The following is a 24,709-nucleotide window of genomic DNA, read 5'->3' as shown; positions in this document are numbered from 1 at the left end:
TTGGTAGATGAGCCTGAAATGAGCAGCTGTGGAATTGTTATCATATATCTGGCTGCTGCACACACAGGCGGTAATTATTCTTAACAAAAGGAGCTATATTTAAACTCTGCACTGCAGGAGGCTTTTTTTTTCCATTCACAAATAAACTGCAAACGCTTTATGATGGGACGCATTTTGCAGTTATGGGTTGATGTCAAAGAAACATTTTAGAAAAGATTAGCTGATGTTACAGCAGGAGGAGGACAAGTTCAGGCACTTTTTCTTCGGTTTTCTTTTCCTAGCTTGATATTGAGGATTCAGAGAAACAGCATCTCTCCTCATTTGAATCCAGAAAGGACTATTTCTAACGCTTTTTATTGTCATATATCTCCTTTCCTGTGCTTTTTCTTTCTTTTACTTTGCACAGTTAGATGACTTAAGGTGTGCAGTGTATGCCGCCATCTGAAGTGTATGGAAAGTAAGCAAAGATGTTTCACTGTTATGTAAAATCTGCTGTGTGGGTGGATGGAGACTTGTTTTAAAGGAGAAAAAAAAGCTAAACACAAACATTAAATCTGTCCATCAAACAAACTAATAAATGTATTTTGTAGTAACTTTGTGTATCTAAAAAGCTATGTGTGAAAAATGAAAAGGCTTATTGGTTTTTATCCAGCATTATTCTTTTCCATCATCTTCCCATTAAACCTCGACAGGCATTTCTGTTCCTGTTTGAAGGAAAAACCTGTTTTTATACCTGACACCGTCAGGTGTTATAGAGTTATAATACACCTTTAATGTGCCTATTTTATCTTGATTAAAAACAATGAGGCAACTTCCACATGAGGTGGTGCTCTCAAATAGAAACGAGAAGCTAAAGGCCGGGACTGTGGCTAATTCTTAGATTCTCAGAAGTATCAGCCAATCACAAATCAACCGACATAAGGTTATCAGGACTAATCAATCAGTGCACCCTTATTTAAAGAGGATCTACTCTGACATCTCAGTGCATCCTTCCATGTGTCAACTGCGTTATTTCTCTACTTTACCCTGCAGTTAAATGAAAGGGGTAGCCCAGTATGGCGATTTTTTTTCTGCATTATTGTTGAAAGCAAAGAACACATTCTATAAATGGAAATTGAAAAATAAAAATTAATCCATTAATCAAATCTTGGAAAAGCTTTGATGGGAAAAAGGTTTGAAGAGTAACTGCTGCTTTGCAGATGGTATATTTTCAAAACAGGTTTCAAAATTTATTCTTCAGTTCTAGATTTTAGATCTTATATTTTCTTTTTTTTTTTTACTTTTCCTTCTTTCAAAATGTAATGTTTTCAAAAATGTAAAAAGATTTTATGTTTGCAATTTCTTTTCAGACTGAGTTTCACAAATTAAATGATTTTCTACTTGCCTTTAATAGATCACATTCTCTTCACATCTGGGGCCAGGTCTCTGTCTGGAGGGAGGAATCATTTCTATTGATCTGAATGGACGTTAGCTGCAACATTTCTGTTGGTCAATGTGCGCATCAAGAGCGAGTATGTGTATTGGGCTTGAAGTGAAGAGAATGTGATCAATGAAACACAATTTTAGAAATAAAACAAAACTCAATCCAAAAAACAAAAATTTTAAAGAAAATTGAATTGGAACATATAAAATCTGTAAAGTCACTTTTTGAAAAATGTGAATTATAAGAAAAAAATGAGACAAGAGCGAAGTTACTCTCAAAACCATTTTTTGATTCAAATTCTCTCATAGTTTCATTTCTGAAATTATTTTTTTTTCTTCAAAATGAAATTAACCAAATGTGTTTTTTTTTTTTTTTTTCTATGCATTTTTTTGCAAAAATAATGGGACAAAATTTACTCCACAGTTTAGAAACGCCCTTGCTCCATTATCGGACAATCTGTTGAACAGAGCTCCTCTGAGAAATGTTTAAAGCTTCGGATATTAATTAATAACCTAAAACAGATCTGGTTCCCTGATAAAAACATTTAAATCCATTTCTGCTCATTATGCATTAAGTCAAATTTGCATATATTTCCATCCAAGTGCAACTAATAAAAAGTAATAACTTGTGAAAATAATTGAAAGAATTGCACTTATTACATAACCAGCCTTTTTAAAAGTAACCTAATGTACTCCTAATAAAATACTTTAAAATGATTGATTTTAGGTGCTGTATATTGGGAAATAAAAAGGTATCTGTATATTGAGCAATGCAGCAAAGCAAACAAAAGGAAAATCTATCCAGTTCCCTCATTAGTGCCCTCAAAACCTAATTACAAAAGACAATAATCAGTTTAAAACCCAACAGCAGTGTATCTTCACTATTGATTTAATGACAGTCACAAGTGATTATGATGTTTTACTTTTTCAAGCTGTTGAAGTGTTAAGAGGTTAGCAAAAATACTTTGTTAGTAACTTTTTTCTTAAGTAGAGGAGTTTTTTTCTGTAATTGTACTTTTTTTTTACAGTGTTCTTTTTTTTTACACATGCATCTTTTACTTAAATAAAGAATTTCTTACACATGTGGCTCATTAATGATCTACAGCTAAAGGCGGAGAAAGAAAAGTTCATAAAAAATCACATGCAAAGTCAAACAGGACAGAGGAAAGTAAAATAACGCAGCGAGGACTTCAGATGGACATACCACGGTCTGATGATTGACCTGAATGACTTCATCTCCCGCATGGATCTTCTTACAGCGATCAGCCAGGGACTGGTGGAGGAGCAGAGATCATAGTTAGTGTAAAATGTTTATGGAGCACCCCAAGCTAGTTATTTGAAATCCTTTTAATTTCCATAATACATGTTTGCAAAGGAGATGTGATCAAATTCTAATCCCTTGTATTCTTTAGCAGAATTGCTAATTAAGGAAGAAATAACAGTTTAATAGGAACTAGAAATGTACTGATCCAATGTTAATATCTGTATAGGTCCTTATATTGAAGAACATTCTAGATCCAGCATTGGAGAAAATAGATCCCATCCGTAGGGGCAGATGTATTTAGTCTAATCTAAATACATCTGTTCTAGAACATCTCTAAAGCAGCAGGAAGGTTTCCTGTTTAAGGGCCTCTGTCTTTAATTAAACAAATACTTTCAGTTGGAAACCTTACAGTTTAATATATGTTTTCGGGATATATTAGTTTATTAAATTAAATGTAAAAAAAAGTTGGCTGTTTCAAATCGTAAAATGAATAAAAGAATAATACATTAATTATTTAATTAATATAGCATTATATAATAATCCCAATCCAATCTTCATTTAAATAGTCACTTTATTCTTGTTTTTGTTTCATTTTACATTCAGACATAGAACGAAGAATGAATACAAAAATATACAGACGATAAGGACAGTCTTTTAAATCTCCATTAAGAAAATGAATCTGAAAATACTGTTTTAAATTGCAGTATTCAATAATAAATGAATAAATACAATTTATAATTCCTCCTCAATGACAGTTACAAAATGCTTTCCTAACTGGATTCTGTTAGGTTAGATGTAAAGATTACATTTAAAATGGTTGTAGTGTTTTTTCAGTAAATGTTTAATTGAAATGAAAAGCCTCCAATCGGCGTGAACATCCTGACTTGTGAACAAAGGTGAAAACAAATATGCTTAACTCACTCCTTCAGTGGTCCCGGTGATCACATGCAAACCATCATACGTTGATTTGATGTACATACCCTGAAAAAATAGAGCAGCGATCTGAATTAGCTTGTTAGTCTGTAAATCATCAGTTTTTAACTATAAATCTGAATTAATCTGCCTGAACAGAAACATGAGGTTAAATCTGGATAGACTTTGCTTTGTATAGTCAAAGAAAAAAACGTTTGATTTGTGCTCTCAGGTAATGACCTGACATATTAGAGAGAATATTACATATTAATACAGATCTCATATTTAACAAACAATTTATTTCATCATTGAATATTTTTTGCTCATGAGCAGAGATACATGATCAACAGTCTTATCAAGCCACATTTTGTGCCATTTTATACTAATTTTATTGTTTAGTATTTTTCACTTTTTCAACAGTAACACAACAATTAAACATTTTACTAAAACATAAAGCATATTCTGGTTATTTTAGAAAGGGAAAGTGATTAACAACCCCCTCTGCTACTTACCTGACCAAATCAATATCCCAGAAGTTTAATTCATTTGATGCTATACTCTGATTACAAAGTGTTCCTTTCATTTTTTTGAGTAGTGTATATCATTGTGGGCTGGGAAAATAAACAATACCTTCATTAAAAAAGGCTCATTAGGATTGTTTTCTAGTATTTATATTTTACTGATGTAAAAGGTTTTGATCTGAAAATGATTCGTAGTCACCACATATTTGCCCTATTCTTTACAATGAATTTAAAATGAAGAGAAAAAGATGGATAATATGAGAAAAATGATATTATTTCTAATAGGATTTTAACTTTTGAGTAAAAGATCAAACTTTTCATTTGTTGAAGGTTAAACTTCACCATTTTTTAAATGTTGTTGTATCCCATAAAAAACATCCCTCTGAGAACCACAGCTGGCCTTTGGGTGGACCTCATGACTCCAGGCTTGTCTTCCTAAAACTCCAAATTAAAGCTGCATAGTCACATTTTCTGAATTTCATTTTAAATGTATACAGCAGTTTTTCTAAAAGAATATTTTGTCCTGTTGTTGTGCTATTTTTGTTATTTCTGTTTTACACTTTGTCTTTGCTCAGTTTGTTAAAAAAGAGACTTAGACAACCTTTTTTAATTTTGTATGCACAGAGTGTATACAACAAAAATCAACAAAAAATATTGAAATTATTCTATTTGATCTTTCAATGACTTTTACGATGAACTTTGATCAAAGTCACCATTTTCAAACAAATTTAGATAAATGCTTTCATACAATGTATCTAACTAACTTTTTATCTTTTATTTATTTTGGCCCTGTTGGCTCCGTCGACCACTCAGTTCTGCATCCAAGCAGATTAAAACAAACATGAAGGGTTATTAATCTGCATAAAATACAATCATGATCGCTTAAACTCAAAGCTTTAATGAAAGGAGAGGAATGTAAAGAGCTTAAGAACCAAACAAACACGCACAGAAGCTGCAAGCCAGGCTTCAAGATGAGTGGTTTTTTTTATTCTTTTTAGGCCACTTGGCTCACTGTTGTGTTCAGGGTTCACTGAATGGATGAGAGAACTTCCATGCCCAGTTCCGGCATTTGCGTGGGGGGTAGGGCTTTTATTGTGGCCCCGAGCAAGGAGGTTGAGTCTGAGTGTAGGTCAATGCAAAGATAAAACTCAACGAAGGGCTCAGGGCAATACAGGCAAGCAAAGGGTATCTTTTTTTCTGTTTCTGTTCTAAATAATTACTAACAATAAAGGAATACATGTTGGCCTAGTGTTGCAGCTGCACCACATGCACTGTGGCTGTGTTATTTGTTGGGTATTAGCAGATTACTCACATGCCCATCAGCTGAGCAAAACCCAGTTTTGGAGCAGCTACACTGAGCTGCATGGGACGCTGGGCAGTAAAACAGCACAGTGCTTCAAACTGACCTCAATATTTCAACCTGCAGTTTTCTCTCGTCAGAAACAACTTTATAAATACTTTGGCCTGCAGAGGAACAAGCTCAAGTCTTGTATAACCATCAGTTTCAAAATTTTTCCAAGGTTTTAAAGATCAAAATGTTTGATTCAAATTGTAAATTAAATTGTATTTTTAAATAAGAAAACATTTCTTCCTTTTGGAAGAAATTCCTGGAGGAATTTCATTGTTTTAAAAAAATAGCTGTAAATCAGAATTACTTTATTAATCCCTTGTGGGAAATTATTTTCTTGCAGTATAACTGTTTACAGAAAAGAGAAAAAGTAAGTACAAATAAAACCCATCCATCTATTTTCTGTCACTCTTTATCTCTACTGCGGTCACGAGGGGTGCTGGTGCCTATCTTCAGCTGTCTACAGGCGAGAGGAGGGGTACACCCTGGACAGGTCACCAGTCCATCGCAGGGCAACACAGAGACAAACAACCATCACACACCCACACCTAAGGAGAATTTAGAGGAGCCAGTTAACCTAACAATCATGTTTTTGGACTGTGGGAGGAAGCCGGAGTACCCGGAGAGAATCCACAAATACTCAGGGAGAACATGCAAACTCAATGGAGAAAGAGCTCAGGCTGGGAATTGGAGCCAGAACCTTCTTCCTGCAAGGCAGTAGTACTACCCACTGCACCACTGAGCAGTGCCTAAGAATAATACAAGAATAGAATGGAACAAGAATGGAATAGAATAGAATAGAATAGAATAGAAAATCCCTTAATTTTCCATCATTGGGGAAATTCTGGTTTTTACAGCAGCAAGAAGGTTATAGATTTTTCTGATCTATTTAAGAAAAAAGACTTTTTACTGAAATAAAAGGAGATTTCAGAAAGAAAGCTGAGTTGTTGTTGTTAAGTAGGGGAACATCATCGGTCGGTAAAAGGCTTGCTGTCTTTTTATAATAAGGTGTTTGGGTTTTTTTTGAGCCAGGAATGGTCAAATCTCTGTGTGTATCGTTGTGATCCAGGACATGTCGGTCTGCTCAGAAGTGGCTGAAAGAGTATACTGAGATTCAGAGCTCAAGGTGTTAACCTCGATTTCTATCAGTGTCTGAGCTATGCAGTTTATTAAAACCTTCATGTTTACTGACTATTAATGCCGTTACTACTGTCCACAATCCATGTTTCTGCAGAGAATTAAACAGCAGAAATCTGTGCAGTGACCGTCAGTTTGCTGCGAGGGGATAATCAAAGCTGATATCATGCTTTGGTGCTGGGGGAGTGGGTTCAATTACTAATGGTTAAAAACACATATATCCACTTGAAGGAAGCTTGACAGCAGCATTAGTCCGCTGGCTGGCAAACAGTCAGTCCTTCTGTCGTCCTCGCTGTTTGTTCGGATTACAAACCTGAAGGTAGATGGATCCCTAACTGAGGTAGAGAGGACGGATCCGAGCCCCAGATCCCCCGTGTCCCCCAGGCACACATGGCCTTTCTATATTGAACATGACAGCCCTGAAGATTATTACTAGCTTCAACATCAGTGCTTCAATATACATTCTGATGTAGCTTTCTTGTTGTATGTAAGAAAAAATGGTAAAAATGCTCTTGCTTTGCTCTTTAAAACCTAAGTCTGTTTAAAAAAAAAAAAAATATATATATATATATATATATATATATATATATATATAAATTCTAAATAAAAACAGCATCAAAAAGTCAGGTTGCATTAAAATATTAACAATACCTAAAATAATCATCTACAGCTGCAATTTTCATTACATAACTCTTGGTTTGGGGTAATAATTACATTTTAACATCAATCTGAGCACGTCTTAATAACCCCCTAATGAAATCAGCATCATCTGTATCTTTATTATCCACTGATGCACTAAACAAGATTGTGATGAGTTTTTCTTCACATTAACATCAAGCTACAGAGGAGTAAAGGATTAATCAACAGGGCTCATTTAAAATCAGATTGACAACTAATTATCTTTGCGCCATAAAAAGGGAATGTATTAAATTAAATGCTAGGCATAAATTCATGTTTTCTGCAGGAGGATAATCTTGGACAAGGGATGTAAACAAACAACGGATTTTCGAATAATTATCAATTAATGGTAGGTTTAGGGCGGGATTATTTGCACTTTTTAATGCTGATAAGGAGAGTACATTATAGTTAGCATCCAATTCATTGAAACAAAGCAATAAATAGTCAGATAATATGTTACAGCAATAGACCCTGGCTTTTAATGATAGTTTTACATCTTTGCACACTGGAAATCATAAGTATTGCGCATATTTTATTCATCTTTTTTCATTCAGAAACCTTATAGATTCCCGTTATGTTTTATCTTATACAAATCATATATATACTTATCAGTGTTTAGTTATGTGTAATGGTATTTTCATACCATTGATGGGTTCTGGGACTTAAAGCATCTGATTTACATGCAAAATCTATGGAGGACAGTGTCAAAAGGCATCTGAGTGTTGTGGCGTCCGAGTGTTTGATGCTTGAGTTCATTAAATTGAAGTTTAGCCGTTGGACACCAGAGCATCAACCATTCAAAAAATCAGAAAATCCCCCACAGGCTGGCTGCAGCAGAGAGCAAATAAGAACTGCATATTTTAGTGGGATCATAATCCTGATGAACTGATGAACAGAGGATGGACTTTCTCACTTAAAAACATGTTAAAACTATTTTCCAACTCATAAATTAACTAAAGCCGAGTCTCTAGCTTAAAGCTACTGAACAGAGCAGATAAACAACCAGAGCCCTGAGCAGCAGGAACGTCAAAGCTGCAAGCCAACTTGACCACTGTTTGATCCAGCAACCAAATTTCTGTGTTTGGGTGTTGTTGACGCCAGAAATACGTCCGGCCTGAATGCAGCATATGACAATATTGCTTTGTTTATTCAGCCAGCATTTAAAAAAATAATTTTTAAAATGTTATTATAGTTTTCTTTAATCAGGTATTTGGCAAAAATAATTGCCATTTCGTGTTATGAAAGCATCTGATTTTTCTGAAAATGGCTGCTTATCAATCGATCAATTAAATCAATCAACCTAAGAATAATTTGTAAGCCGATAAGATGGATGCTTAACCCAGAAAATAAAAGCATTTATTAAACATTTATTCAAGCATTCATCATAACGAGGGTGGGATTTTTGACAATTTATCTCTGAATCACCCAGAACTGTAGATTTTCTTATGCATATTTCTACTCATTGCACCCTTTAATTCTTTCCTGTTTAGGTCCGGGGACCGAAATGACCAAGTGAGAAAGCTGATTGTATGAACAATTAACTATTTCTTTGTTGATTTGAAAGAGACACCCAGAGATGTCCTCGCTTTCCGTTTTCTGGAAGACGCCAACACGTATTTATGTAATCATGCTGGTATTTCAAATAGTTTACAATAGGATGCACAAGACCCCTAGAGCCTTTGGCAGAGAAACAGACCAGAATAATCCTAGAACCTCCCTTATATTTAACTATTGGTCATTTTGTAAAATGTTTTCGACAGTAAAGGTTCATTTTAAACATCTTTTTCAAAGCCAGCAGCTCTATTGAAAAGTCATATCATCCTGGTTTCACTGAATGTGGAAGCGACAGGGTAAGGCCATGTTGTGCTTTCTTTCAAACACTCTATTCCACAAGAAGTGTTAAAGCGACAAACAGCAATCTAAAACACTCTGTAGTAGAGTACCTGTAGGCTCCCAATAGAACCAGTTAAGTGGTTTATTGCCCAATGCTGGCGTCACCCTCGTTTCTTTAGATCTAAATGAGTTCAGATTCAGAGATTTTTTTTGTTCACTTCTCAAATTTATTATGATTGTTGATTAAGTGTATGAGTAGGATTTATTACCTAAAAGTCCTGGCAGGCGACAAATTTAGTATTTTTCTTGTAAACTCGACCAGATTCCCTTTGCTTTTCGGCAGCTGACTGACTAGGGTTGCAGCACAGCCGCACCTATTCCGCATTCAGTGGAACAGATGGGTACGAGTTAAACCAACTCCACATATTTACGTTTGTGACAGTACAATGTTGCAATGGTTGTTTTGGAGATCCCAGGGAGCCAGTCTTTGCTGCTGTTCTTTAACAGCTAGCTTTGCATATTGCTTTCGCTCTCTTACAAGCATGCTTAGTGTGAGGGATTGTATTTGAGTCAATGAGTCAATGCAATCAATTGGTTTTCCTTAGAAAACTTTGAATCAATTTGACTGTATGATCTGGTTGAACTGTAAAGTGCCTTGAGATGACTTTTGTTGTGAATTGGCGCTATATAAATAAACTGAATTGAATTGAATTGAATTACAGTCCTGCTATCTGTGTGTTGAAGCTGTATTAAAAATGGGTTTCCATTCAGCACGTTCCCTAGTTCCTGAAAACAAATCAACTCTGTGTCACACCATCGTACATCACAGGAAAAATAAAAGTCATAGATCATTAGTTTCTAAAAAACTTTAAGGCACACCGTGGACTTTTTGACCTAAATGGTTGATACATATGGGTTATTTTAAATGATTCCTCAGGCCAATATACAGCGATTGACACTATCAATGCTACCAGCAGGACTCCCCTCTAGAAATATCAACTATGTAAGTTGGGAGAAGGCACACCGTCATTTGCCAGGTCATGTGACCTGGAAGAACGTATCGCTTTAATGCCACAGGCTCTTATATCATCATGGATCTAAGGCTTTTGCTCTACTATTTTTCCAGCTGCTCGACTACTGGTCAGGGGCAATGGAATGAGGCAAAGAAAAAGTTTAAACCTTCTGAAGAGGCTAAAAAGAGAAAACGGGAAAGGGATCGAGGAAAAACAAGAAGAAGGCGGATGTAAAAACCGATTCCCTTTTCTCAACTTTATTGTTAGAATGCTAAGTTAAATATTTGCTCCTAGTATACAGTCAGATATCTTTATTATTACTTTCTATGTTTAGTAGAAGCAAAATTCACGCAGACAAAGCTGGCAGGCGACAAACAAAAGCTAACAGAACCCCAAAGGCTATAAATCTCAGGCATTCCGCGGAAAATGACAGATACCTAGTTTTACAAAGCAAAGCCAATAGAACATAGCAGTGGTAATCTGCGTCCATGATACTGCTTTGCTGATTTTTAAAAGAAATTTTTTCCATGTAATTTGCAGGGTAGCTGTTTTAACCTGTGTAGACGTGAAATCAGACATGAAATGTACAGGTCTAGCGCCCCTAGTGGCCAAAAGTTACATGGTGTCCGTTTAATTTGAAAAGAATAAAATGCAAAAAAAATACTAATAATAATGATGGAGTTAGTGAGTCAGATTTTACTAAACTTTCCAATTTGAGATAATGCAACTGCCTTAAAGGAGCACGGCGTAACTCCCAGAGTTTTAGCAGATGTCTGGTTAGATTGGTAAGATGAGGTAAGAAGGTCATAAAGAAGTTATTTATAGTAAAGTTTTTTGAACAGAGCACTTTCAACTTTTAGTAAAAAGAAAACCATTGTTTTCCAGGGCAGATCTGAACTCCCTCCTTGTTGAAAGCTGCCCCAATATTTACTCTCATTTTATTCTGTCCCAATCAGACTCTATTTTGCCATTTTTCTCGCACTAGACAAACATCTTATCTTCTTACTTGCTGTGTGGAGTCTGTGATCTGATTCAAATGCATTTAACAATGGGAGTGTGGCTGACAGTGGGCCTTACCAGGCCTTCGGTGGACTTCACGTTGGCAAGCTGCACTACCTCCAAGTGTGCAGACTGAGACACCATGGGGTCCGAGGACAGAGAGATAATCTGGTCGCAGACTTCAGACAGAGTCTTACACTGAGGACAACAGAACAGGGGATGAACACGTTCTTAAAACGCTGCACAAAGCCAGCAGGAGGTGACTATAGGATCAGTTCAGCCAGATAAAGTTAGAAACTCACCACATGCAGGATCTTGTTTTCAGTTTCATACACAGAGCAGTCCTGGGGAATATTCAGAAGAAAAAAATAGTTACCTCAGGAGTATTGGACTAAAATGGAGTTATTGGCCTCTCTGCTGTAGGTGGATATAGGAAGAAATTGAGCAGCTTGGCACCTGCACCCCCCCCCCCCTCAAACCCTCCCACACAGGCACGCACAAACACCAAACAAATGAGTCACCGATGCGGAGGCAGGTCTCTCTTGCTCGCTGCTAGCCTTCCTTCCTCCCTCCGTCTTCAGCTCAATCTAATTTGGCCTCCTTAACCCCTCCCCCGTCCCTTTTCAATTTGTTATATCACTTTAATTTTTCTCCAGACAAACATTATCTTCCAGAGGGACCAAGCGAGAAGCCATCAACCACCACTTCCCTCGTTATCTACTGAGTGACTGATTGTTCACCAGCTACGGCGACACGAGCAGCCGAATGCAGGGCCTACAGAAGTATTCATACCTCAGGAACTTTCTAACATACTGTCACATTACAGCTGTGGTCAAATTAGTGCATAAAGTGGAAGGAGGAGTAAAAATGGGGAAACTCTGATGTGGATTTGCATTCAGCATCCCTGAGTCTTAATGTCATAAAATAACATTTTGCAACAGTTACAGCTGCAGCATATTTTTGGAGTATATCTCCACTAACATTGCCTATTCTTGCTGCCAAACTCTCATCTCAGGCAGTTTGGGTCTGCAACCTGTGGCTCGATAATGGCTCTTCATCACTTTGGTTAAAACTGATGAAGTTGTTTGGAAATTAATCAACAAATAAATCATAATAACATTCCTGAGCATAAATAGCAGGAAAATCCCTGTTTATCTGGAGGAGTCAACCATGAGTCAAGATGCGCTGAAGTCATGAGCTGAGCATCATAATATAATGGTGTAGAGTTTATTTACCTGCTGCACGATGGTAGTGAGCTCGAGACACAGCTGGATCACATTGTTTCTGGTCACAGAGTAATCCGCCACTGCAGCAAAAGGTGACCTAAAAAAGAAGGAGCACCTGAAATGAACAATTAGACTGTCCTTCATCATAGACTTTCAGAGACGGATGAAAAACAACATCCTCTCTATCAACAAACATGCAGCTAATAAGATCCAGTTCTTCACTAATTAGAATCAAAGCGAATAAAAAAATCATTTATAAAAGCAAACTTCATTTTCAGTGTTTATTTATTCCTGACTAATTTAGTCCACAATTAAACATGAACAAACAAAGAGTGGAAACCTGATTCTGAATCCGTTTTAACAGGATGAAAGAAACCAATTATGTTTCTGCTTTATGAGAAAGAAAACACCCAGATCTTTTTTATTTCTGTTCAGTGTTGTCAACTTTGAAGTTCAAATGACATCAGACACACAGAGACAAACACACACAGAGAGACACGCATGCAGAGAACCAAGGCATAAAGTCACTTCAAAAATAAGGCTGGTTCAGTTTCCTTTGAGCCAACCTGTCTTCAGAACTTCTGTAAGGCCTTCCTGTGAGCCGATGCATCACAGACATCAAAGAAAATGATAATTCTTGTCTGCTTTGTTGAAGGTGCAATAATACAATAATATTAATCTTGAAAAGCTGTCCTCCATATCCATTATTCAATCCTACTTTAAATGAGCGATCCAGACTCAACATATTCCCACCCCTCGTCATTGGAGCGCGCCTTCAGAAATCATCAGAAACACCAGATGAATCCAAACATGAGCTTCATCCATTGTATCAGGTGTGCTTGAATCAACCTGCCTAAATGCCTGGACTGTTGATGGGGATGCTTGGTTGTGGGGTGAAAAAAAGTCAACAGATATGTCCAAAACATTCAGAGGAGAGATCACTGCCTTGCACAAAAACAAGGAGACGGACAAAGAGGTGACAAGATGCTGCTTGCCGGTAGCGAAGTTCATTAAGGTTTAAGTACATAAAGGTTTAAGTTCATAAAGGTTTATTAAGGTTTAACCTTCTGCTGACTTTATATTTTAAAAACTCAATGAAGCTATAATTTAAATTATCACATGTGACAGTTTAGTCCTGATTTTATCCCTCACAGAGATTTTTCCTATATTTCCATTAGTTATCAGTTCTTGCGATCCTTATTTTTTTCAAATGTTTTTTATTTCCAACTTACATTGGGTGTTTTTAAAGAGGTGAACTTTTTTGAAACTTTTACACAAAATTAAGTTACTGACATTTTAAAAAAGATAGCACTTTCTCATTTTATTATTAAATATAAACTGGATGATAAAAATAAAAAAATTAGATTATTTATAATTATTAAATATGATTTCTGCATATGATATAAGAAATAGTTAAGTTTGCTTTATTAAAAAATAGAACAGAATGGACAAAAAAACTGAGTTTGCTATATCAACAAATACTCAAAAATCATGAACAATAATAAATAGTTTTCATTGTTTTCTGAATAAAACAACAATAAATCAATAAAACAATAGTAAATAATAAAGTAAAATAAATCACAATTAATGAAAAAAAGTCATAAAAAATAATAATAGAATGAAATGTTTTTGATAATAAAATATATGAAGAATTCAAATATAATACCATTTTACATTTTCAGGTAAAATCAGTGATTGAAAAAATACCTGAATGGATGGACCATAGAAACATATACAGACTAAACTCCTCATGGGCTGCTATTGCCTATTGCTGCTGTAGTTGCTGCTCTCAATCAAACTATCTAGCTATCCATCGATCCATCCATCGAATAAAGTTTTAAATGAGCTTAAACTCCTAAAACATGACAGATTTTTTTTATTTTTCTTTAACTTTTGTTGTGTTTCTACAGGTAAAGGTACCTGACGTTGGTACTGTGCTGCAGCCTCATCTTTGGAAACGCAGGCAAAGTTTGGGTTTAGCCTTCTAAGCTGATTGAGATCCAGGAAAAAAACATTAGCTGGCAATTTGCTGGTAGACATGTATATGTTTATTGTGTGTATTAATTTTTTTAAAAGTTAGCCCCTGAGCCCTGAGCTGAATATTCTGTTGATTTGAACAGCAAATCCTGCAGAGTATTGAGCTGTTTTGGTTTAGCCCAGCTGGCGGCCATATTTAATGCTCTCCAGCAGCAGCTCCAATCATTATTATGCCTATGGGATGGGCAGAGATGGACGGATGGATCCAGGATCAGCATGTTGCAAATCTCACCTGTCCAGCCATGCTAGCAGACTCTTAGCAGCGGCGATGAGATCCACCACAGACGTCAGGAAGTCGTTTGGCAGCTTGTGAGTGGCTCGGCCATCGTAATGGCCGCTCCGTCGCCGGCCCGTGATAAAGTTCTGCAGGTTTTTTGCAGATGCGCTGAGCTTGTGAGAAAGCGTCTTCAGATTCTCAGTTTCCAGACCATAATTCTGCAGAAGGAAGACTGAGACTTAGACAACTTTTATTGTAATTTTGTAAAAACAGTGTATACAAAACAAAATTTTGTTTTGTTCAGCTTTCAGACAGTAAATGAGCAGCAGCTTAGCTGTGAAAAGAAACATTTTAATTTCATAAAGTGCAGCAGGGATTGAATGTAAACTGAGTGAGAGGAAAATATGGTGCATAAGGTATTTATATGGAAATTCAGAGCAGTGCAAAAACAAATATATATGGTGCAAAGAATGCAGTACAAAAAAATAGAGTACTATTTGGTTTGATATTGTCTGTGTGATGCAGAGTCCCAATTAGTGACTTGATTTAGAATTTCTGTTGTTTTTTTTTCAACAGTTCGGCAGTCTGATAACAGTGGGGAAAAAGCTGTTACAGAACCTGCTGTAAGGAAAAGTCAAACCTCTGTGTTTGACCAGTTCATCAGAGTTTGTCAAATGGTGATGCTTTCAAAACTTTTTTATTTAAACAACAGACTTTGAGTAATTGTTGCTCTCGCACAGCTCTCATAAGAGCCACAGTTGGAGCAGGGCCCCAAATGCAGAGCAGAGGAAATAAAAATAAACACCAGACTCTTGCTGTTGCTTTGAATCTCCACAGATACACTCATTTTTGTACAGGCCAGTGGAATCTCTCCCGTCTGGGTTTCTTAGGAGGAGAGAGCACAGCAGGAGGGCCACTAATCATATCTAATACAGGAAGGCCTGACAGACTTAAAACTAAATCCTGATTACGTAAGAAGCTTTGGAGCTCATCCCCCACCCGGCAGGGATGAAGGATGGAAGAAGTTCAGATTCTGATCTATGACCTGCAGAGATGGGAAGTAATGAAGTACAAATACTTCGTTACTGTACTCAAGTAGATTTTTCTGATATTTTTATTTTACTTAACTACTTATTTTTATGGCGACTTTTTACTTCTACTCCTTACATTTTTACACAAATATCTGTACTTTCTACTCCTTACATTTTAAAAAATTGACTCGTTACTTTAGTTTTTGAATCATTTCAATGGAGTTACCGTTATTATTTTTCATGTCATCAATACCAAATTCAATCTAATTGGATGGGAATCTACGTTGCATTTGACGCACCACTACATGATGAATCGACAGATTCGGCGGTATTCATTGGCGGCAAATCATTGTAGCTTGGTGGCGGTGGCGTTAGCATAGTAGTATGGACGACATCCATTTAAAATGTAGGCAACGGCATGAAAAAAGTGGTTTCTACTTTTACTTTTCTACTTTAAGTAAATTTACAAGCCTGTACTTTGTTACTTTTACTTGAGTAAAGAAGTTTAATCAGTACTTCCACTTTTACCAGAGTATTTTTTAACACAAGTATCTGTACTTTTACTCAAGTACGGAAAGTGAGTACTTTTGCCATCTCTGATGACCTGGGCCCGTTGAATCTGCATCTATTTCTTTAGATTGATCTGTGGAATAATCGTTCTTCTTTAAATTGTTCTTTGCTTGCAAAAATAATGGAATCAAATTCACTCAATAGAAGTTCAGGCTGTGTCGCTCACCATCATCTTCCCTACCGTGACAATGTTGGTAAAACCCCTAGAAAAGGAATTCCTAGCTCGGATTTGTGTTTTAAACATGGTCCAAAGATCTTCAATAATTGAGGAACACTCAAGAACCTGAAAGTTAGCCCGTTTTAGAAGGATGCTAGTTATCATTGTTCTGTTAAAATTACAAACTGGATAAGATAGATAAAAGTCAACCTGTTCCTGTTTTCCAAAACAAGCAGAGCTCATTAACCTCAAGCTGTTATTTCATCACTTCCCATGGAGAATCAAATTTCAATCATCATGAACAGAGATGGTAATGGAGTGGAAGACAGCTGCTTTTCAGCATATACCTTTGAGCTGAAACCTCTGGCTTCTTCTGAGGACAAGCCAAGGAAAATAACTTGAGAACAGTTGAGAAAAAAAAGAGCATTTTTAATCAAAAAGACATGCACTTGGTTTAAAACAGTCAAGCAGAGACCTATAGCTGTTGTGAAGAAAAGTGGTGGCAGTAAGATGCTGGGGGCTGCAGAGGGACTAGTGCAATGCACAAAGTGGTTGGAATAAAAAAATTTCAATGTCAACCTTAATTTAAAATCTGGTTGGCTCTAACCTGGACATCGTCTGGTGTTCAAACAGACACAGACACAAAAAACATCTGAATTGTTTAAATGGTTTCCCTAAAGCCCCACCAGCAAGCATAAAAAAAGATCAGACTCTCTGCCTGGAAACCAAGCAGCTTTATGAGGACAGACTTATTGACTGGTACACAGAGTGAGTGGTTTCTCTGCAACTTCTTTATGTGACATTTATCAAAATATCACCAGGGGGGTGTGTGCACATAATTTACAAGGATTTTTTGGAGAAAATCTTCGATAAATCCACAGGATTTTTGGAGAAAATCTTCGATAAATCCACAGGATTTGAGCCAGCTCTCATTTCTGAAATGCGGCAAAGCTGTCAGCTGTATAATAATTTCACCCTGAATCAAATTAATTTCCCATTCATGCCCATGATGATCGTGCCGTACGTTAACATTTGACAGGAACTGTAGGAGTCTACAAACTGATTATCATGCACAAAATGTTCCCCTCCTTACTGATGTTGCTCCTCTCCAGAGCAGAAAACTGAATCCTACGGTAGCATTCAAATAGGAACCAAGGACGCTGAAGTATGCTCACACTACATCAGCTCATTACTCAAATCAGCTTCGTTTTATGCCGACATGCAGCTAACGTCTGCTTCTCTGACAGTAAGTGCAAAAACTACTTCAAAATGAGCCAGTAATGGATGTCAGCACTAATGAGAGCCAAAAGATTTGCCTGTTTTAAGAAGACACTTTACTTAGATGATTATCCCCAATAGATCTCATGGGAGATGCCAGTGTAAGTTCCCAGTCATTCGGGCCATGGCAACCACAAAATCAGCTTAAATTGGAAAACAACAAGAAAGTCTAATTAACGCCTGTTTTGTGATCTAATGGGAGATTTTCCATCTGGACCCCAAAGTGTTCCTTTACACATTTATAACATTTTAAAGAGAAATCATGCTGGTTTGGTTAATTAAATTACTTTAAAATACCTGTTTAATGAAGGAACATTGAATTTAAAAAAGTGCAATCTAGAAGCAAACTTTGCAACCAAACAAGGGCTTTAAGAATAACTTTGTTTAATGGGATTTTATTTTATCAAATTCTTTTTTCGAATTATATTTTTTAACATTTTATTTTGGACTTTTTTTTTCTGTTTTCTCTTTTACATTTTATGTTTTCATAGTTTGAGTTTTAAAAAAATATATATTTTTTTTATGTTTTACAGATAACATTCTCATCAATTATGGGGGTGGGCTTTCCTCTGGAGTGAGGCGCAAAGATGCATTTCTATTGGTCTGCTGGACGTTAGCAAAAAACACTTTTATTGGTCGAGAGAGTGTTTGTAAGACGCATTTTAAAAAGAATGCAATTCATAAAAACATAATCTGAAAAAGAGAAGTTTGAAATAATATAATTTCAATAGATTAAATTTGTAAAATAAAATATGAAAAGAAAATGTAAATAAAATAAATTGAATAAATTTAATCTGAGGAATCGACTTAAACTTTTCTCTCTTTATTTGATTTAGAAATTTTTAAAAGCTTCATTTCTGGATTGCATTTTTTTAATTTCCATTTACAAATGGATTGTTTTTTTTAGCTGCAATAATAATGGAACAAAGTTAACTCCATACTGGTTTATCCTCAATGCACAGATTAATATTGGATTAAAGCGACTGCATCTAAAACCTCCATTACTAGCATGCTGACAGACAGGCCTGAAAAGATTAATTATGATTAATCATGCACTTGTGCTCTGAAAAGTTGCAAGTACCCATATCAATCCCCAAAGCCTCCACAGAGTTCAATGTGATCTGAGCAGGTTTGTAACCTTTATACCTGAACTACACATGGGCCTCCTAGTACAAAGTGGTGGATCCCTGAAGCACTATCTGTTACCTTAAAAATGAAAAAGCTTTAAATGGTAAAATCCTTTTTTTTCTTCTTTTTTGAGTTTTTACAGCACTAGTGGTGCATTCTTTTAACAGTAGGCTAACAGGAAATAGGGTACAAGAGAGGGGGAGAGACATGTGGAAAAGGACCACAGGTTGGATTCGAACCCGGGTCGGCCGCAGCTCCGTACATGGTTCATGTGTACTAACCACTGCACACCCGCACACCAAATGGTAGAATCCTTTTGTAGCAATTTGTGGGTTTTTCTATCAATTTTCTATCTGCATTTTTTTTTTCTTTTTTTGTCTTATTAATTAATTCGACAGATTATACACATGAAAGCTCCTTCAGTGACCCAAAGAGAGTAGTAGTTAACTGTGAGGTTGGCCTCAGACTCACAACGGTTGTTTTGTTTCGGAACACTCTCCTTCTTCTGCTGTTTGAAAACGGTTGTTTTGTTTCGGAACACTCTCCTTCTTCTGCCTTTTGAAAACGGTTGTTTTGTTTCAGAACACCCTTCTTCTTCTTCTATTGTTTCAAAACGGATGTTTTGTTTCGGAACACTCTTCTTCTTCTTCTGTTTGAAAACGGTTGTTTGTTTCGGAACATTCTCCTTCTACTGCTGTTGTTTGAAAACGGTTGTTTTGTTTCGGAACACTCTTCTTCTTCTGCTGTTTCAAAACGGTTGTTTTGTTTCAGAACACTCTTCTTCTTCTTCTGTTGTTTCAAAACGGTTGTTTTGTTTCGGAACACCCTCCTTCTGCTGTTTGAAAACGGTTGTTTTGTTTTGGAACACTTCTTCTTGTGTTGTTTCAAAACGGTTGTTTTGTTTCGGAACACTCTTCTTCTTCTTCTGTTGTTTCAAAACAGTTGTTTTGTTTCGGAACACTCTTCTTCTTCTTCGGTTGTTTCAAAACGGTTGTTTTGTTTCGGAACACTCTTCTTCTGTTGTTTCAAAACGGTTGTTTTGTTTCGGAACACTTTCTTCTTCTGCTGTTTGAAAACGGTTGTTTTGTTTCGGAACATTCTCCTTCTACTGCTGTTGTTTGAAAACGGTTGTTTTGTTTCGGAACACTCTTCTTCTTCTGCTGTTTCAAAACGGTTGTTTTGTTTCAGAACACTCTTCTTCTTCTTCTGTTGTTTCAAAACGGTTGTTTTGTTTCGGAACACCCTCCTTCTGCTGTTTGAAAACGGTTGTTTTGTTTCGGAACACTCTTCTTCTTCTGTTGTTTCAAAACGGTTGTTTTGTTTTGGAACACTTCTTCTTGTGTTGTTTCAAAACGGTTGTTTTGTTTCGGAACACTCTTCTTCTTCTTCTGTTGTTTCAAAACAGTTGTTTTGTTTCGGAACACTCTTCTTCTTCTTCTGTTGTTTCAAAACGGTTGTTTTGTTTCGGAACACTCTTCTTCTTCTGTTGTTTCAAAACGGTTGTTTTGTTTCGGAACACTTTCTTCTTCTGCTGTTTGAAAACGGTTGTTTTGTTTCGGAACATTCTCCTTCTACCGCTGTTGTTTGAAAACGGTTGTTTTGTTTCGGAACACTCTTCTTCTTCTGCTGTTTGAAAACGGTTGTTTTGCTTCGGAACACTCTCCTTCTTCTGCTGTTTGAAAACGGTTGTTTTGTTTCGGAACACCCTCCTTCTGCTGTTTGAAAACGGTTGTTTTGTTTCGGAACACTCTTCTTCTTCTGTTGTTTCAAAACGGTTGTTTTGTTTCGGAACACTTCTCTTCTTCTGCTGTTTGAAAACGGTTGTTTTGTTTCGGAACACTCTCCTTCTTCTGCTGTTTGAAAACGGTTGTTTTGTTTCGGAACAGTCTTCTTCTTCTGTTGTTTCAAAACGGTTGTTTTGTTTCGGAACACTCTTCTTCTGCTGTTTGAAAACGGTTGTTTTGTTTCGGAACACTCTTCTTCTTCTGTTGTTTCAAAACAGTTGTTTTGTTTCGGAACACTCTCTTCTTCTGCTGTTTGAAAACGGTTGTTTTGTTTCGGAACACTCTCTTCTTCTGTTGTTTCAAAACGGTTGTTTTGTTTCGGAACACTCTCCTTCTTCTGCTGTTTGAAAACGGTTGTTTTGTTTCGGAACACTCTCCTTCTTCTGCTGTTTGAAAACGGTTGTTTTGTTTCGGAACACACTCCTTCTTCTGCTGTTTGAAAACGGTTGTTTTGTTTCGAAACACTCTCCTTCTTCTGCTGTTTGAAAACGGTTGTTTTGTTTCGGAGCACTCTCCTTCTTCTGCTGTTTGAAAACGGTTGTTTTGTTTCGGAACACCCTCCTTCTGCTGTTTGAAAACGGTTGTTTTGTTTCGGAACACTCTTCTTCTTCTGTTGTTTCAAAACGGTTGTTTTGTTTCGGAACACTTCTCTTCTTCTGCTGTTTGAAAACGGTTGTTTTGTTTCGGAACACTCTCCTTCTTCTGCTGTTTGAAAACGGTTGTTTTGTTTCGGAACAGTCTTCTTCTTCTGTTGTTTCAAAACGGTTGTTTTGTTTCGGAACACTCTTCTTCTGCTGTTTGAAAACGGTTGTTTTGTTTCGGAACACTCTTCTTCTTCTGTTGTTTCAAAACAGTTGTTTTGTTTCGGAACACTCTCTTCTTCTGCTGTTTGAAAACGGTTGTTTTGTTTCGGAACACTCTCTTCTTCTGTTGTTTCAAAACGGTTGTTTTGTTTCGGAACACTCTCCTTCTTCTGCTGTTTGAAAACGGTTGTTTTGTTTCGGAACACTCTCCTTCTTCTGCTGTTTGAAAACGGTTGTTTTGTTTCGGAACACACTCCTTCTTCTGCTGTTTGAAAACGGTTGTTTTGTTTCGAAACACTCTCCTTCTTCTGCTGTTTGAAAACGGTTGTTTTGTTTCGGAGCACTCTCCTTCTTCTGCTGTTTGAAAACGGTTGTTTTGTTTCGGAACACTCTCCTTCCTCTGCTGTTTGAAAACGGTTGTTTTGTTTCGGAACACTCTCCTTCTTCTGCTGTTTGAAAATGGTTGTTTTGTTTCGGAACACTCTTCTTCTTCTGTTGTTTCAAAACGGTTGTTTTGTTTCGGAACACTTCTCTTCTTCTGCTGTTTGAAAACGGTTGTTTTGTTTCGGAACACTCTCCTTCCTCTGCTGTTTGAAAACGGTTGTTTTGTTTCGGAACACTCTTCTTCTTCTGTTGTTTCAAAACGGTTGTTTTGTTTCGGAACACTTCTCTTCTTCTGCTGTTTGAAAACGGTTGTTTTGTTTCGGAACACTCTCCTTCTTCTGCTGTTTGAAAACGGTTGTTTTGTTTCGGAACAGTCTTCTTCTTCTGTTGTTTCAAAACGGTTGTTTTGTTTCGGAACACTCTTCTTCTGCTGTTTGAAAACGGTTGTTTTGTTTCGGAACACTCTTCTTCTTCTGTTGTTTCAAAACAGTTGTTTTGTTTCGGAACACTCTCTTCTTCTGCTGTTTGAAAACGGTTGTTTTGTTTCGGAACACTCTCTTCTTCTGTTGTTTGAAAACGGTTGTTTTGTTTCGGAACACTCTCCTTCTTCTGCTGTTTGAAAACGGTTGTTTTGTTTCGGAACACACTCCTTCTTCTGCTGTTTGAAAACGGTTGTTTTGTTTCGAAACACTCTCCTTCTTCTGCTGTTTGAAAACGGTTGTTTTGTTTCGGAGCACTCTCCTTCTTCTGCTGTTTGAAAACGGTTGTTTTGTTTCGGAACACCCTCCTTCTGCTGTTTGAAAACGGTTGTTTTGTTTCGGAACACTCTTCTTCTTCTGTTGTTTCAAAACGGTTGTTTTGTTTCGGAACACTTCTCTTCTTCTGCTGTTTGAAAACGGTTGTTTTGTTTCGGAACACTCTCCTTCTTCTGCTGTTTGAAAACGGTTGTTTTGTTTCGGAACAGTCTTCTTCTTCTGTTGTTTCAAAACGGTTGTTTTGTTTCGGAACACTCTTCTTCTGCTGTTTGAAAACGGTTGTTTTGTTTCGGAACACTCTTCTTCTTCTGTTGTTTCAAAACAGTTGTTTTGTTTCGGAACACTCTTCTTCTGCTGTTTGAAAACGGTTGTTTTGTTTCGGAACACTCTCTTCTTCTGTTGTTTCAAAACGGTTGTTTTGTTTCGGAACACTCTCCTTCTTCTGCTGTTTGAAAACGGTTGTTTTGTTTCGGAACACTCTCCTTCTTCTGCTGTTTGAAAACGGTTGTTTTGTTTCGGAACACACTCCTTCTTCTGCTGTTTGAAAACGGTTGTTTTGTTTCGAAACACTCTCCTTCTTCTGCTGTTTGAAAACGGTTGTTTTGTTTCGGAGCACTCTCCTTCTTCTGCTGTTTGAAAACGGTTGTTTTGTTTCGGAACACTCTCCTTCCTCTGCTGTTTGAAAACGGTTGTTTTGTTTCGGAACACTCTCCTTCTTCTGCTGTTTGAAAATGGTTGTTTTGTTTCGGAACATTCTCCTTCTTCTGCTGTTGTTTGAAAATGGTTGTTTTGTTTCGGAACACTCTTCTTCTTCTGTTGTTTGAAAACGGTTGTTTTGTTTCGGAACGCTCTCATCTTCTGCTGTTTGAAAACGGTTGTTTTGTTTCGGAACACTCTCTTCTTCTGTTGTTTCAAAACGGTTGTTTTGTTTCGGAACACTCTTCTTCTGTTGTTTCAAAACGGTTGTTTTGTTTCGGAACACTCTCTTCTTCTGCTGTTTGAAAACGGTTGTTTTGTTTCGGAACACTATTCTTCTTCTTCTGTTGTTTTTCAAAACGGTTGCTTTGTTTCGGAACACTCTTCTTCTTCTGTTGTTTCAAAACGGTTGTTTTGTTTCGGAACACTCTTCTTCTGCTGTTTGAAAACTGTTGTTTTGTTTCGGAACACCCTCCTTCTGCTGTTTGAAAACGGTTGTTTTGTTTCGGAACACTCTTCTTCTTCTGTTGTTTCAAAACGGTTGTTTTGTTTCGGAACACTTCTCGTGTTGTTTCAAAACGGTTGTTTTGTTTCGGAACACTCTTCTTCTTCTTCGGTTGTTTCAAAACAGTTGTTTGTTTCGGAACACTCTTCTTCTTCTTCTTCTGTTGTTTCAAAACGGTTGTTTTGTTTCGGAACACTTTCTTCTTCTGCTGTTTGAAAACGGTTGTTTTGTTTCGGAACACTCTCTTCTTCTGTTGTTTCAAAACGGTTGTTTTGTTTCGGAACACTCTTCTTCTTCTGTTGTTTCAAAACGGTTGTTTTGTTTCGGAACACTTTCTTCTTCTGCTGTTTGAAAACGGTTGTTTTGTTTCGGAACACTCTCTTCTGCTGTTGTTTCAAAACGGTTGTTTTGTTTCGGAACACTCTCCTTCTTCTGCTGTTTGAAAACGGTTGTTTTGTTTCGGAACACTCTCTTCTGTTGTTTCAAAACGGTTGTTTTGTTTCGGAACACTCTCCTTCTTCTGCTGTTTGAAAACGGTTGTTTTGTTTCGGAACACTCTACTTCTTCTGCTGTTTCAAAACGGTTGTTTAGTCCCGGAACACTTTCTTCTTCTACTGTTTGAAAACGGTTGTTTTGTTTCGGAACACTCTTCTTCTTCTGTTGTTTCAAAACGGTTGTTTTGTTTCGGAACACTATTTCTTCTGCTGTTTGTAAACGGTTGTTTTGTTTCGGAACACTCTCTTCTTCTGTTGTTTCAAAACGGTTGTTTTGTTTCAGAACACTCTCCTTCTTCTGCTGTTTGTAAACGGTTGTTTTGTTTCGGAACACTCTCTTCTTCTGCTGTTTGAAAACGGTTGTTTTGTTTCTGAACACTCTCTTCTTCTGTTGTTTCAAAACGGTTGTTTTGTTTCGGAACACTCTTTCTGCTGTTTGAAAACGGTTGTTTTGTTTCGGAACACTCTCTTCTTCTGTTGTTTCAAAACGGTTGTTTTGTTTCTATTGGTCTGCTGG

The 24,709-nt window shown here is 36.8% G+C and overlaps 1 protein-coding gene across 6 annotated transcripts in view; it reads right to left on the bottom strand.

Moving 5' to 3' along the window:
• LOC119789588 (connector enhancer of kinase suppressor of ras 2-like) overlaps nucleotides 1–24,709 on the bottom strand; it is a 69,275-nt gene that overhangs the window by 27,146 nt on the left and 17,420 nt on the right. For 3 of the 6 annotated variants that reach the window (XM_038294530.1, XM_038294534.1, XM_038294531.1), the window contains exons 3-8: nucleotides 14,623–14,825; nucleotides 12,363–12,468; nucleotides 11,430–11,471; nucleotides 11,206–11,325; nucleotides 3,608–3,667; nucleotides 2,627–2,695 (exon numbers count right to left, since the gene is read on the bottom strand). In XM_038294530.1, the coding sequence (XP_038150458.1) occupies nucleotides 2,627–2,695; nucleotides 3,608–3,667; nucleotides 11,206–11,325; nucleotides 11,430–11,471; nucleotides 12,363–12,468; nucleotides 14,623–14,825 (600 nt within the window). The remainder of the gene's footprint in view (nucleotides 1–2,626; nucleotides 2,696–3,607; nucleotides 3,668–11,205; nucleotides 11,326–11,429; nucleotides 11,472–12,362; nucleotides 12,469–14,622; nucleotides 14,826–24,709) is intronic. The other 3 variants (XM_038294532.1, XM_038294536.1, XM_038294533.1) reach the window with 1 other exon arrangement.

This window comes from Cyprinodon tularosa, unplaced genomic scaffold (genome assembly GCF_016077235.1).
Source record: "Cyprinodon tularosa strain WSP-4 unplaced genomic scaffold, ASM1607723v1 ctg341, whole genome shotgun sequence".
Taxonomy (NCBI): domain Eukaryota; kingdom Metazoa; phylum Chordata; class Actinopteri; order Cyprinodontiformes; family Cyprinodontidae; genus Cyprinodon; species Cyprinodon tularosa.
Note: the sequence above shows the minus strand (reverse complement) of the source record. Positions and strands in the feature narration are given on the sequence as shown.